Source organism: Ptychodera flava, chromosome 4, assembly GCF_041260155.1.
Source record: "Ptychodera flava strain L36383 chromosome 4, AS_Pfla_20210202, whole genome shotgun sequence".
In the NCBI taxonomy this organism is placed as follows: Eukaryota; Metazoa; Hemichordata; class Enteropneusta; family Ptychoderidae; genus Ptychodera; species Ptychodera flava.
The window spans coordinates 47,874,424-47,889,904 of NC_091931.1; the positions used below are offsets into that span (position 1 = coordinate 47,874,424).

The following is a 15,481-nucleotide window of genomic DNA, read 5'->3' on the forward strand; positions in this document are numbered from 1 at the left end:
TCTGTAGTTGACATGATCTTTATTAATCATATTGTTGTTTAGAGGTTATTCTCCCCGATAAATGGTTAAGAAAGTAAGATTCTCAGTTTAATAGCATCCATACATAAATATTGCTTAAACTTTGAAAATGGTGTCGAAGCAAATTGGCTTACTAATCCTTTGATAACGTAAACAAGGACAAATAAAACTGCATTTTTATCAGAGCTGCTGAACCTTTGTATTTTCTCCGGTTTCATTTGTCCTGCAATGTGCTTTTTAAGGTACTTCTTGCATTCCTTGTAATGTTTTCGTTTGCTGATATCATTTGTTATATGAATCGGCTGTACGTTTATTCATCATTTTAGTTTCAAGTCCACTTGCACCCATCTGCGAGATAGTCATCGAAACAAATTCGAATAGATAGATAAATATCTTTATCTCTGGCCAAGATTTTTAAATTTTAGACAATTATATTCACCCTTATGCCGCTTACTCTCGCAAAGAAAGTAACTTTTTACGGCAGACAATTACTTGTCGATGTACTTCAACTTGAGAGAAAATATATCAACGCGGTCATTTGGTTGCTCACTGAGGGAGACAGACCTAACCGGGCATGTTGATCGGCAAATCTGATTATTTTAGCCATTGATTTCGAATATGGAGGGTGCTATTTTTTATATTGTAAGCGTTTTAATGATTAAACAATACTTTGGTTTTTCCTATCTCTGATAGAAACAACACGTTCGTAAAGGCAAATGTTTTTGGCTTTTGTAATCGTAATTTTGACAAACCCAAGGAGAAAATACCTATTTGCTGGACTGCTCGAGCTTCAAATACAACGGTATTCTACCAAAGGTCGTCAGCGCACTGAGAGTGCGCCAAAAGCCTCTACTGCATCGTCTTTGTTCGACATTGCTCGTCAGCGCATTCTAAAGTCGTTTGTAAACTTGCTTGACTTAGACCGACGAGACAGCTCGAACACCATACATTGCTCAATTTTCAATACGTGTATACACATATGCAAAACCACAGTCCTGTGGATAGAGGGACTGTGGCAAAACATTTTGAGTGTGTGTGCGAAACAACAGCGACAGCCGAATGTCATGCACCTTATTAAAATGTGATCAAAGTCTCGGAAAGTGCGTTTTTTCATTGTCATAGTTGTTTATTTTTTTGTTAGATTCGTTGGGCAAGTGAAACTTCTAAATACTCGTTACATTTGCGACGTGAAATTTGGATCAGATATTTGGCAAAACGTATAATGTTTCCATTTTGTCTACGCCGCTTGCTCTGCTCCCTTGTACAGAAGACCTGTGACCATTTTGAATCTATTGAGTCTGACCATTCATGCAAGTCACTGTGTAACCTAATTTACAATACAAGTCAACAATAGTTTATGTCACGTCAGTACATGACCTGGCAGGTCAGACAACTCTAGTTCCACCTAAGTTTGCTAATTCCCTGTAACGAACACACTTTTGCTACGTTTTGCAGACATTGAAGGTAAGTCTACAATCTTGTAACTATTCACATCGTATGACAACCCACAGGATTTCGTCTGAATCACTGATTCCGCCATGTCTAGTAAATGATATGGTGCTTTGTACGGCCATACCTTGTGTTGCGTTTTCATAGCTACATTGTTGTGCTCGAAGTACTTTCCATAGAATAAACAAGATGGCGACGCCATAAACAATAGAAAATGTTCAGTGCACTGTGTCTGGTGAACTACAAAGAGAAAAGTACTCGAAGTTACCGTCGTTTTACAGTTGCTTTATAATAACACCTTCGACTGAAATAATTTGACAGTGTCATCCATGATTTGCTTTCCCTGTCTGCCATACCGTAATTAATATTAACTGATATTGATGGTTAACTCACGACGCCAAGCTCTGGAAAGGGCTAAACGCCCGAGCTGGCATGCGCTGTTGGTTCGAATCTGATCAAGAATTTACTAAATTGTGAAGGTTTTGGTGAGAGCTTCAGTAGTGAAATGACAAACTCCGGGATGTTATTTTTCTGTTTCCGTTTATTTGTTGTGCCCGGTAGATTGTTTGCTATAGGTTTTTGTTATTTTTAGTCTTACGTCATTATAAATTATAAAGCAATAAATCTGTGGAATATGTTGTAAAGACCTAATCATTAGGGAAAGACTGCATTAACTTGCATGGTACCTGAAACCCGCGTCCTTGCCAGACCAACTCGGGTGACAAATAGAAGACTTTTATTCCACCCAAGGTGTGAATGTTCCATTGTTATGTTTATCTTATCCAGCTGGTGCCATTGTAGTGCCATTGTAGGAAAGGAAGGTCTGTGAAATTGATGCTCTGATAAATGAGTAGGGTATTCCTAAGTTAATGAAGCTTTCCCGTAATGTGAAGTCTGAATTTCAACGGTAGATGTGCATGAAGATTTACAAACAGTTGTACAATGGAAAACGCATATTAGATGGAACTAAAAAGAACATAGTCAAGTACGGATTTTATAAATTTCTTGCACAGATATTAATATTTGATTGTTTTTGTTCCTGAACGGGTAACTGGGAGTGAACTTTACAATATTTTTGCTTTTTATTTTATTTGAAGTTTCATATAGTATTTATTAAATACCCGTATTTTCAGTCATTAGTTGCCTACAAAAGATCGAGAGGTTTGTTTATGTTGCAACTTCCTTCTTCCGTTATTTAAGAATAGGCCAGAGATTTGAGAACCCTGCCTTTTTAAAATCCTGAGATCCTATATTGCTTTATCAGATATGTTCATATAAATCGATATTAATATTCCTACAGTTACACAAACACTTCAAGCCTGGAAACATCACCAAGATGTTTATCAAAATGGTAACAGACCCTTGAAATATGTTGATTGTATAGAATGATTTATGATTGTTGATTAAATTGAACCAATTGTCTTCAGTATCCTCACATTAGCCGTAGGCTACATAGAAGGGCTAGAGAGTTCGGGTTCTTTCTGAAAAGGGTAACGTGGAACAAAAATTGTGCTATAAATATTTGTTTGACCGACTACCTACTTTTGCAGCTTGGAATATTTTTATTGGCAACAAAGTCTCCCAATAACATGATGAGTAGCATATTGGATTAAAATAAATCCCATAAACCACTAGGCAATACATACAAACGTGCAATTGATGGCTCAAAACAGCCTAAATTTTCAGCCTCTTGCCAATTGTTTGACACTCCCTAGCAACAAGAACCATGTCCATGGCAACAAGCAGTCTATAAAAAATAACTAGTGGCGGTGTGCATATATGAATGACTAAATGAAATATTGTTCAGTGGACCCTCGCAAGCGTGACAGAGTCAATAGCAATGAAAACAAACACTATTTGATTGCTGACCAAACTGAACATGGGTGGGTAAGTCTATCCCAATGTTGAGCAAAGACTACAATAGCTGCCCTTGTGATGACCCAGCAAAATTCAAGCCCCATTGATACGCTTCAGTTGGACCTCATAACTCAATGGATTAAACCTCGATTACTTCACATTCTGCCACGACTGATCTGCTTTTTGAACAAAACCCATGTTGAACTCTCAAAAAACCTTTCAACTTATGGTCTAGCTTTATAAGCCAATTCCTTAGTGCTGATGACTCTGATTCAAACAAGAGACTAGCACTATTTTTCAACCGAACTGGGTAACGAACAAGAATGTGAATTGCTGATCTGACACCTGATATGATGACCCTTGACCTATATTTATATGTAAGTATCTGCATATCTCCATGTAATGGTAAGCTAGCCATAGGCTTAGAGCTTTGGTTCAGTTTGAAATCGGTCGGAATTGAAGCGTGTAAACCTTGGATGACCTTTGGTCAATATCTGCATTTATCAACAGCAACACCCTAGTCTCCAGTGAGCCATAAACAAAAATACACCTCTGTTGTTAGCAACAACCACAAATATGCTCACGTGACATTTCAATTGGCACCTCCTAACGCTCTGCACTCTCGTTTAAGGACCCAAGCCCCCATTCTTCCTACCTATGTTCGCTAGCATGAATGACAGCATACTTTGCCATTTGCGGAATAAGTTTAACTTTTCCGGCGAGGAAATACTTTTGTCACACAAATATGGAGAATTATTTCCACCAGTTTCACTTTCAGCAAGCAAGTAATCTCTCTTCCAAAGCCATGTTGTGATAATCAATGTCTTGTTGTCATGCCTAATCTGTTAGTTTGAGTTGTCATTCACTTGGGAGAAGGAACTTATATATTTCATTCCCTGCTAATCGATATTGATTTCATATGAGAGTATGCGTCGGATCGATATTGACCTTATGATGACCTTTCTCATAACAAATTGAGAGTGCATCGAATTCAGAGAGAGAGAGAGAGAGAGAGAGAGAGAGAGAGGAGAGAGAGAGAGAGAGAGAGAGAGAGAGAGAGAGAGAGAGAGAGAGAGAGTGTGTGTGTGTGTGTGTGTGTGTGTGTGTGTGTGTGTGTGTGAGAGAGAGAGAGAGAGAGAGAAGCTTGGGAAGATAGGTAAAAATTTATTTTTTAATTACTCACAAGTTCCAATGGGGTTCAAGCTCTGTACTAACACGGCACAGGGCACTGAGCAAAATGCTTGATAGACAACAATATACACATATACTGATTCTGTACATGTGTCAAATACGTTAATTATACACCTATGTATACTAACAAAATTCAAAACTACAGTGTGTACTTGGTGTGTAAAGATCTGCATTACGTATACGCATGATTTGCATAGATATGCGCTACGCATATCAACGTATTAGAATGCTCCATATACAGAGATAAATGTTAGGTATGCAATTAGTACTGTGTTCCAAATACGTAAATATACTAAACGAATATCAAGCATTTTGTCCAGTGGGGAATTCCAATATGAGCGATGCGTCATTTATTTTGACCTCTCACCTGCTTGCTGATTTATCCGATATACAAAAAAAAAGATGCTTTGTAGACATTGCAGTGACTTTTCCGAAAGGCTATTTACATCATGCATTAGATAAATACAATTGAGAACAAGATATGTCTAAATGAATTTGTTATTTCAGAGAGTGACGAGTAAAAAAGAAGTTACAAAGTTGGCGGCTAACGGCCGTGCATAGAGAGTAAAACTGGCACAATGCCAACTGCCTCTGTTGAATACATTTCAACGAGTGAATTTATTACAACTTCACATTCCGTTCATTGTGCGCGCAAGCATATGTGCGCATGTATCTATTGCAATGTGATGCGTACACATTTCAAATCATGGCTATACGTTCCTGCATACGTGTAAATCCATGCGTGTTGTATCTATACGTGCATACTCAACGCATCTTGTTAATTAATTAATTAATTAATTTATTATTTACTGGCTGGGAACAACGGGCTTTCGCCCAATTACAATTCCAGCAAAAGACAAAAAGAACAGTAATTAACAAAAATCACAACAAAGAAACAAAGACAGTAACAACATAGATAAAGAGAATAATCATTGGTAAAAACAGAACTAAAACGAATGAACATTATTAAACAAAAATCAGCGAAATTTCCTACAGTTACAATTAAAAATATCAAAAGTCTCATTGTTGAATATAATGTCCAATTTTTTCATAGCTCTTTGTAAAAATGATGAAGAATGAGCATTCATTTACTCTTGATATTTTAGGTTTAATTTGCTGCTTTGAACGCAAAGACTTAGAAGGCACATGCAAGGATACGCTCTAGAATTTCGGAGGTGTTATAAAAGGAGAACATATATTTGTAAAAGAAGGTCGCATCAGGAAAGTTTTTGCGCTCCTGTAGAGATGGAGTGTTGAGAAAGATACAGAGTTGGTTGAAGTAACCAGATGAGTAGGTTATGCCAGTTTTACCGCACAACTATTTGAGAAATTTACACTGAACTCTTTCAATACGGTGAATGAGATACAGCTGGTGTGGAGACCATACTGGAGTGGCACACTCAAGCTGGCTCCGGACTAGTGTTATGTACAGGATTTTGAGAGTGTTGACAATGCTGAAACTACGTTAGCTATTCCACTATACACTTGTGAAAAACATTTCGAATATGTAAACTAATTATTTTTCGTTTGGCACATAACATACTCTTTGAGCTCTCGTTTATATGGGTTCATATGCTTGAGTAATTATGGATCGAGAAATTTGTCCGACAGTGCAGTATTCCGACGCTTTGCCAATCTACAATAAACGCATTTTTTGTTACAGTATTAAAAGGTAAGCGACACGAAAATAATTAAATCACATAGTTCTCAGTTTCTTACTTTGCTTACGTCATTTTGAACGATGAATGTCGTTTTGATAGATTAGTGGGTTTGAATATTCGAGTTAAACTAATGTAGTTTTGAAAACCACAAACTCAACAATATTTTGCGATCTCCTTTGTCAATGCTTCAAGACTAATGAAAAATTACTTAATAGAAGGCTATCGTAATGCAATAAAATACCATATAAATGTGTGGGAAGTTTTCTTCTCACAGTTGACGGGTGTTGACAGCATGTCTGCCAGAGTTGTCAGGCTTGTGATAACAGGCAACAGTAAACATAAGCCTTTATAGTTAAATTCGCTTGAAATTATATTGCTTTTCTCATTTGTTGTCTGCTGAAAAAGAAAAGCGAATGTCCTTTTTGTGTAATTCAGCTTTTCTGCGAAATGGATGAAGACTACTACTATACCTTAAGTAGATGCACTGGAAATCTCGAAATACTTGGTAATGGACGAGTTGTGCGGGGCCGAGCGTAAGTACAAACATTTTGTTTATTTTTGTGTAAATATATATTATCAGAAAAGTCTTGGAAACGGACGTAAAGTTTCGACGATAATTGCAGCTACTATGACGTGCGTAATAGTATAGGAATGGTTTACTTAGTTTACAAAATATATGCATGTTGTACACTTAGGTATAACAGAAGGGTTAAATCATCAGAATTGAGCAGCGAGAATCGAGGCAACGGTGAAAATTAAGTTCCTAAATTTATAGAGCAAAAGTCGCAATGTCTCTGTGGTTTGTACAATTTTCCAAGTGTTGCCTCAGAAAAATTTCAAATTATGCAGTGTCTTGTGCAAAAACTATAATTTACTGCAACAAAAAGACTGGGTTGTTCTGATATTCAGTAAGGAGGCACCGTGGCCCAGTGGTTAGCGTAACGGATTCACTGTCAGAGGATGGTGAGTTCAAGACCCAGTTCAAGACCCGGTAGGTCCAGAGTAACGGACTCACTGTCGGAGGATGGTGAGTTCGAGACTCCAGCACGGTGTTGTGCCCTTGAGCAAGGCACTTTACTCCTCAGTGCTCCATTGGGGGTTATTGGGTTATTACCTCATCCTGTAATTGGGCTAACGCCTGTTGGATGATGGACTTAATAAAAAAATGCAAAAGCGAGGTAGTGCATAGGTTTGCAAACAAATAAAAAAATACAGGAAACGTAGATTTTGTAATTGAACTTCTTTGCTCGTTCTGAGATAATGATCCGTAAGAAATGTATGCATCACTACAATATCTGTCGTTCTTAAATTTGGGACAATGAGGTTTGCAAATTTACTTTCCGCGATTATTTTCAACAGTAGTTAATGTACGCTACGCTCTTCTTTGAAACATGGACGTACAAAGAAGAAATTGGAAAACAAATTATTTCGTTTACTCTCATTGGCCACCCTCACATATATTTAGTTTTTGCATTTACGTTTTCGTTACGTTTTCCTCACTAACTGCTTAACAGAGAATGTGATTCTACTGTAAAGATAACTTTATAAATTTTCTTTATTTTTAGCCTTTAATACGTTGTCGAAACAGCTGTAGTAATCGTAAAGACATGCCGTTACATATTTAGATGATGATACTCAAAAATTTAACCTCGTGATTAGGCCCGCAATCGCGATCACGACAAAATGAACCGACAAAAGGGCAATTCCAACTGTAATTACTTCGCTTGAAATGTTAACAGAGAAAAGCTAAGTCATGCTGTAACAAGATAAAATGCATTTAGATTTAACTCAGTTGAACGGATGCGTCAACCATGGCATACCAGCTCGTCTACCTGTAACTTTTCCTTTAAATCAACAGAAACTCTCAACGGGATGAAATCGGTACCGTTGTTACAAGGCAACCCCTACAACCACAAAAATCATTCGAATTTGAGATTGTATCAAAACCCAGAGGGTGCACAGGAACTTTTGAAATAGGCCTGACCAATGATGAGAGAATGCCATGCTTTGAAAGTACCTCGGAATATGACACACGTCACTCAAGTTCTGTTCATCTGATGACTTGTGGTCGATACTTCAATGTATTTAGAAACGGTGAAGCTATAGAGGACGCTAACAGTATTCTTAACAAAAACATGGATGACCATAGCAGCATCGAGTATCAGGTAATGTTTACATATACAGTGATTAAAATCTTTAGCTGTATGGCCTGATTTCGACCTTCGTCCACCATTCAAACTAAAGTTATACACGGCTTGACTGTTATTTTTGACTTTTCTTTTTTTATTAAAAGCCACTATAATAAAAAATTGACTCCCCGTTCTGTTCCGTGAACATTCCAACACGCTGAGTGTTATGCCTGCACTTTACCATCCTATTTGACGTCTTCATTACTTCTAATACTTGTGATGGTCGATGAACAAAACGTCCGTTCTATTCAACAAATCAATCAGAAATATATTAAACTTTATAACGTTCATCAATATAATCAACTATGAAAAACAAGTGCACAATATGCCTTGGTAGATAAATTTTTTTTTTTCAATTCATGCTTGAACTGTTTACAGTAGATGCTTATCGAATGTCACATATTAATGAATTCCAAAGTCTTAGGGCCATAGACGAAATCCACAAACTATAAAATATGTACTTCAACTGCAATCTAGTTCAAAAGACAACATTGTTTGTAATATCTTCCAACAAATTTTCTATATGGGGAATTTCCTGCTGTATCCAATTTGGCGTAGATTATAATAAATTGACCGGTAGATGGAGTTACTGTGCTATGATAACTTATCTGTAAAGACCTAAGGTTCAGCATTTTAATTGGTGTCCGTCATCCCGTTCTTCGTTTTATAAGAAGTTTATGTAGACATGGACTTTTTGACAAATACTACACCAGATAAGTTAAAATATCGCAATTTCAATTTCACTCCACAAGTTAAGTCTTTTATTTTTCTACTATGATTTCAATTCTGGGACCACTTTTACTCGGTCGTCAATTTCATGTTCTGTCTTTTACAATTGTGAAAAAAACATTTCCTTTCAAAGAATGGCTTTACTCTTGGTATCAGCATACGGAGTAATAACGTTTTGGTGTGTCACATAAATGGTAGAGACTTTGAAGTTAACTTGGACGATGGAGAACAGATCCTACCTGAGTTAAGCACATTGTTGTCCGGATCCTGCAAAGTATACGGTGTCATCCGAATATCTTGCGAGACCACTCAAGTATCTTTGACAGGTTAGTTTACAGGCTCCCTCTATCCAGGTTCATCCCGCTCTTTCGTAATTCATCTATACCTCTGCAAAAATTGATCAATTAATCAAGCCTGCATCTCTAGCCGGCAACCTATTAATATACTATCTACCCTGAGCAATCCATGTACCTTACCGCCCTTTGCATCCATCCATCACCCGCCCGTCTATGCACGCAATATTTTTGTGTCCGTTCACACTGATAGTCAAGACATGACGATAGAGTTTCGCCTTAGCAAACGGACTCCTCCTCAATATCTTTGTCTTTTTAATTGATGTTCATCCATTTTATTTTTAGCAAGGGACTCTCAGAATGTTAAATTACCTTATCAAGAACAAGTACGTCCGCCAGGTAAAACAGGTGTAGATGCTGTTCTCTACAACATGGAAGCAGTCGTTCGATTCCTACAATCCATCCCCGACATTGACAAGAAGCGCTACTCCTCCCTCATTGGTACATATCTGCTGGAACCGTATTTCGAACACAAAGATGAACGTGTACGTCAGCAGTTCGGTGATCATCTAGCTGAACTTGGCGCTGAAAGTGTCATTAAGAGCTTTGATCGTGATCTTCGATTATGTTATAACGGCCATGAGGGTGTTACTGAAAATCCTTACATCGGCCCTTTACGTACAGTACGGAAAGTTTGCTGGCACTATGCAGAGTCTAGTCTTAAGCTGGGACGTGCACTTGGTAAAAGTGAATATTTGGTCGACATGGTCAACGAACTTAAAAAGTTTGGTATAAATTGCGACTGTGATAAGGTAAGATTCTGTTGATTGTTCCTAATGTGAACAATTTTCTTACCTCAGAAATGACGCAAAATTAGGCATAACAGTGAAGAGTGCCCTGCCTTTCTCAAATTCACTAATGAGCAATAATGAGGATTTCTGGAAGTGCCACATCGATGCACCTTGACCAATATGAATTACCAACGGTTACCCTTGATAGTTCACATTGGACTTGCGATTTTGTGTATCTTTCCTTTTAGTCTTGTTTTAACAAACTGTAACAGTTATAAACTTTGCATCAATCATCAGGCAAGAATCTGTCTGTGGGTGTTGTATTACCTAAGTCCAACATAGATCCTCATCCTGATATATGTAAGCTTATGACGCTTTTGTCCCCTTCTCGTCACAGGTAGCAATGATGATGTCAAATATTTGTATATTTTTAGGACAAACAATTCTTACAGTATTCAGCGTTTGCCATCCTGTATAACAGCGCAAATGCGGTAGAGAATAAATCAATCTACAAGGAATACAACGTACAGGATACGTTGTCTCAATTTCTGCATTCAGAGAATCAAGAGATGGTCATTGGATCGTTCATGGGTTTAGTTAATATGTTGGGTGTTGTGGGTGAAATTGAACCAGCTATCTTGGATAATCCTGTGAGCATGCTAGAGGAAGCCATCGAAGATCCGTATCTTCGACGACACTCCGATGAATATGGACAATACTCGGCGAAGGAGTTAGTGACAGCACTTGGTAAGATAGCAGCAGCGAACGATCACAACAAAGAGATAATCATCAAAACCACTGTACTTAAGTCATTTTCTACGTTACTATCATTTGACAAGAGACCACTGGAACAAGAGGTTACAACAAATGCTTTAATAGAACTTTCCAAACTGGATATTTGTAGAGCAACAATCTCTTCGAACGAGAAAATCATGGGTGAACTGCGTCGTCTTCATACAAAGGTGAATGACCCAGCTGTTCGCAAAGCAGCTGACAGGGCTCTAACTGCGATTAAAAACGACAATGGTCACAAAGGCAAGTATTCAAGAGTATCAGTATGAATTCTATCCAGAAAGGCTTCTTGTTATGGTGAATCGCGTTGTTTGACTCTGGCGAGGTATGATTGTGTAGTAATGTTATTGCTTGGTAAACATCGATGCTTCAGGTCAGAAATAAGAAGATGAGTCTACCGACTTTATAACGATCTAAGATTTAACAAAAGTTTCTAAAACAAAAGCCTATAATGAAATACTTCCACTGTGTGACTCCTAGCCTACCATATCAAGAAATTGCATTTAATCGCCAGGTATTTTTGAGAGGGTGGATACTGAGAATTAAAATACATATTGTTTTCCGAAATAAGTATTTGGGACAGAACAAACTGTATAAACCTTGTCTAAATATTCGACGTTAGCTTTCACCAACTTCGGTCCCATGTCATAAAACCCGTTTGAGCTACGAAATATTGTCAGTTCTCAACCAAAAGATTTCGTGAATACATTTCGATCCCCACTCAATCTCAAATTATCCTTCCCTAAAATCTAACAATTACAACAACAGGGATTTTTGATTGCCAATTACTGACGACCTCTCATTGCTTACAACGATTTACTCTCATATGAACCAAAAATTATTAAATCAAAGTATGATGTCATGCACTTTTATTACCTATGTTGTTGTTGCAGGCGAAAGCTCGATACCCGACTTGGAAAAATGTGAATATGCGAAATTGTGCCACAGATACAAAGAAAAGCACCTGGATTTACCTGGTAAGGATTGAAGTCTACTACATCTGCAGTATACACCGGACATTAATTTCCCACCTATCCTGGTCTATTGAAACATAAAACTTTTTGTATTAAAAGGTTGAAATTAACTATAACATATAACTATCTGACACGAATAACTGAAAATAATCCATTATAAAACGGGAATCTGCTCAAAATGGTAATTTATTTGTAAGTGCAAAACGTAGTTCACCATTGTTCTTTCTCTGATCATTTTCTATAAATATCAACAATGATAACCGATAGATATGTTTATACCTGTCTTCTTGATACGAATAACACTGGGGGCCTTCTACAGAATTCTAGTTTACTTATCAATAATGAGGTTATAAAAATCATTTCCTTCAGGTGAACTGTTCGAAGAAAAGGATTTCAAATGCTATTGTAATGTCTGTCACACTGGGAGAGGAGACACGCTGTATGCCAGTCATGGTGAGCCCAGCAAAGAATACGGAAGACCAATTGGTTGGTATCGCTTTGCTTTAAAGTAAGTTAACATAGTGTACCCTTAGGAGGCGGTTTAGCGTACAACCGAAATCTGATTTTATCAGTACGGGAGGTGACAAACACCACTCCGAAGAGGTACTTTTGCTATGATCCATGACAAAAGATAGAAGTATGCAAACTACTGGTTTTTGTGCAAACCTGCCTTTCTGAGCCTCCATTTCACTCAGGAGGCTCACAACACACAACCTTGCAACTTGCCAATAATAAACAACTCTAACCAAAAAATGGGGAAATGAGGGGCAAATAAAAAGTTAAATTAACTAAACTCAGGGCGCAATCGAGAGAACATCCTTGTGTGTAAATGATGGCTGGGCTTTCAGAGCGCGTGTTCTGGCAAGAACACGCAGTATCCAAAGTAAACCATGCACCATAGCAACGGCATTCATACAGGAACACATGTGTAAATGATGGCTTGGCTTTCAGAGCATGTGTGTCTGCAAGAACGCAGTATCCAAGGTACACAGTACACCTTAGCAACTTCTTTCATGCAGGAACACTTGTGAGTAAATGTTGACTAGGCTTTCAAAGCATGTGTTCCTGCAATAACACAATATCCAAGATACACAGTACACCTTAGCAACTTCTTTCATGCAGGAACACTTTGTGTAAATGTTGGCTTGGCTTTCAGAGCATGTGTTCATGCAAGAACGCAGTATCCAAGGTACACAAATATCTTAGCCATGGCGTTCATACAGGAAAATTTTGTGTCAATGCTGGGCTCCTAACACCATATGGGTACCGGATCAAAACTTTTTCAAAACAAACATATATAGGGACCAGTCTCCGACCGTATATCGCCCTCAAAATGCGCCTTTTCTTCAGAGACCTGTAACAAGACCAAACCCTATATATGAGTGGCTTGTACTGGAAGGGTGGGGCAACGAATCATGGTAGTTTACGAGCACATTCGATACGAAATAAAGTCTAAGAGGGATAGCTGGCATTACTAGTTCTGAATCGCTTGTGTCTATTATTTGCAGGTTAATTGTGATGGTGTCATCCCCTCTCCGCCGCATGTGCCTCTGGTGGATGAGTTTGGCCCACATGCCTACTGAGGACCCAAGTTTCTAAGCTTATATGTATTTGTAGGGAACTTGTGTCTGTGTAGAAATCAGAATAGACGTCATACATTGTGCTTTGTATGCTGTCCAGAGAATCAAGCCTAACGAATGGCTAACGAGCCTTTATTGACGTGCCTTCATGGAACAAAGACATCCTGGTACTTTATGCCTGTGCCAGGCTTCCGTGGCACCACCAACCTCAAGGCCATCATACCCCAGATTTGTCTTGATAAACAAGGTTGAAGGTCTTGCCATAGTTCTTTTTTATCTTTGCCCTCTCCAAGTCCTTGACGTCTTTGATGTCTGACAGAGCTAAATTCTGTGAATCCGCAGGTGTCTCCATGCCTGCGCCTATTTAATATGGAAACAGAATATCTCTGAGTACATCATCATATCATCATTTGGTAATTGTGGATGTATTTGAAGTCCAGCAGGATGGTTTGCTTGAGGGTAATCGTGCAGATATTGAATCTCATTATGCCTCGATTAACTCCTATCTCAATGTGTTCAGTGTCAGTAACATAGAGGTCGACACAGAAATCATCATGAATCTTTCTTATTGAAACTCCTATCAGGGTTCTTTTTGTTGTTTTGAGTGAAATGTCTGCCAGTAGTTGATCAAACTCGTTTTCAGTGTTTCAGTTTGATGCAATTCATGAGATGTGTCTCGTCAGTGATGAACGCCAGTTTGTTCGTCATTTCATTCATACCCGTCACAATTTATAGGGCACTTCATATATTGTTTTCAACCCTATCACCATTACCTCTGTATTATAGGACAGACGGCCAGGGCAAAGACAAATGACAGGCCGACATGCTTGTATTTCAAGACAAAGTCTTAATTGTTGTTTCGCTACATCTTAGGTGGGCGTCTCAAACTGATATCTCTTATTTCACCAAGCTCGACGTTCAAGGGCGACACTGCCACTCCAAGCCCATAATTGCTCGCCATATTTTATATATAGGTAAATAGCATAATGATCATCTGGGTTTGATAAGTAAGGGGGAACAGAAGTGGTCATCTTTGACCCCAGCTTGATATAACAAGGTTCACAGGCATCCGGCTGCAGCGCTGCATGCTGTACAACTCTTGGTACAATGTGACTCACCAGAAAAACACTATTTGCTATCACATTTCAACTGGGCAATAAAATGAAAAGACATTGCGACCTGGAAACTAGAACATCAACATCATAACTGAAGGCATTGGGCTGCCAGACAAGATCACCTTCTGAAAATTAAAGCCAACAGGCAAAGTCTACCTATCGACTTTAGCTCCAACAAGAGTTTCACACCCCTGTTAGGTTTCAAAAAGATGATTGTGGGCAAAAGCAGAAAGAGCCACTGGAGGGCGCATTTAATCCATGTCGAGGAGTATGTGGGTCACTGTGAAGCAGTCGATAAGACCAAAAATTATGCAGTGAGGCAAACCTCCACTGCAGGGCTGTGGGCAGACACCTGTACCTCCCAGAAAGACTATCTGCAAATCCTCCCCTGAATGACACTCAGAAATCTATGAAAAAGTGTTCTATGACATCATCTGCTCCGTCAAAATGCCTCGCAAGCAAGGTAGCAACCTCAGCAGTATCAATCTATAGATTACAGATCTGGAGGGGCAGCCAGTCGGCTTTAATGATTTCACTCGCACCTTTTGTCTCGAGTTGGTATGGCATGATGGCCCAGAGTGATGCAGAGGCAGTGCTTAAGACCGAGCAGTTCCTAAGAGAGATCTATTATGACCCAGCAGAGGGGTTTTGGGGCACTATGGCTCTTTGAGGGGTGCAAAAGAACACAGGGTGAAGGTCAACAAAACAAGTGAAAGACTTGCTAGAATGGCAGCTGACCTACTCCCTTCACATGCCAGCCAGGTGAAGCAACCTTCTCCCGAAAAGTGTTTGCGACCAGAAGAAGCGAACAGTGGCAGGGGACCTTGCAGAAATGCAGATGT

At 38.7% G+C, this 15,481-nt stretch overlaps 1 protein-coding gene across 1 annotated transcript in view; it reads left to right on the forward strand.

The window, feature by feature from the left end:
• Positions 1-1,367: 1,367 nt before the first annotated feature.
• LOC139132022 (uncharacterized) overlaps positions 1,368-15,481 on the forward strand; it is a 42,700-nt gene continuing 28,586 nt past the window's right edge. The window contains exons 1-8 of the mRNA XM_070698377.1: positions 1,368-1,482; positions 6,612-6,709; positions 8,035-8,341; positions 9,228-9,420; positions 9,733-10,199; positions 10,613-11,213; positions 11,864-11,947; positions 12,314-12,452. Of these exons, the coding sequence (XP_070554478.1) occupies positions 6,624-6,709; positions 8,035-8,341; positions 9,228-9,420; positions 9,733-10,199; positions 10,613-11,213; positions 11,864-11,947; positions 12,314-12,452 (1,877 nt within the window). The 5' untranslated portion in view covers positions 1,368-1,482; positions 6,612-6,623. The remainder of the gene's footprint in view (positions 1,483-6,611; positions 6,710-8,034; positions 8,342-9,227; positions 9,421-9,732; positions 10,200-10,612; positions 11,214-11,863; positions 11,948-12,313; positions 12,453-15,481) is intronic.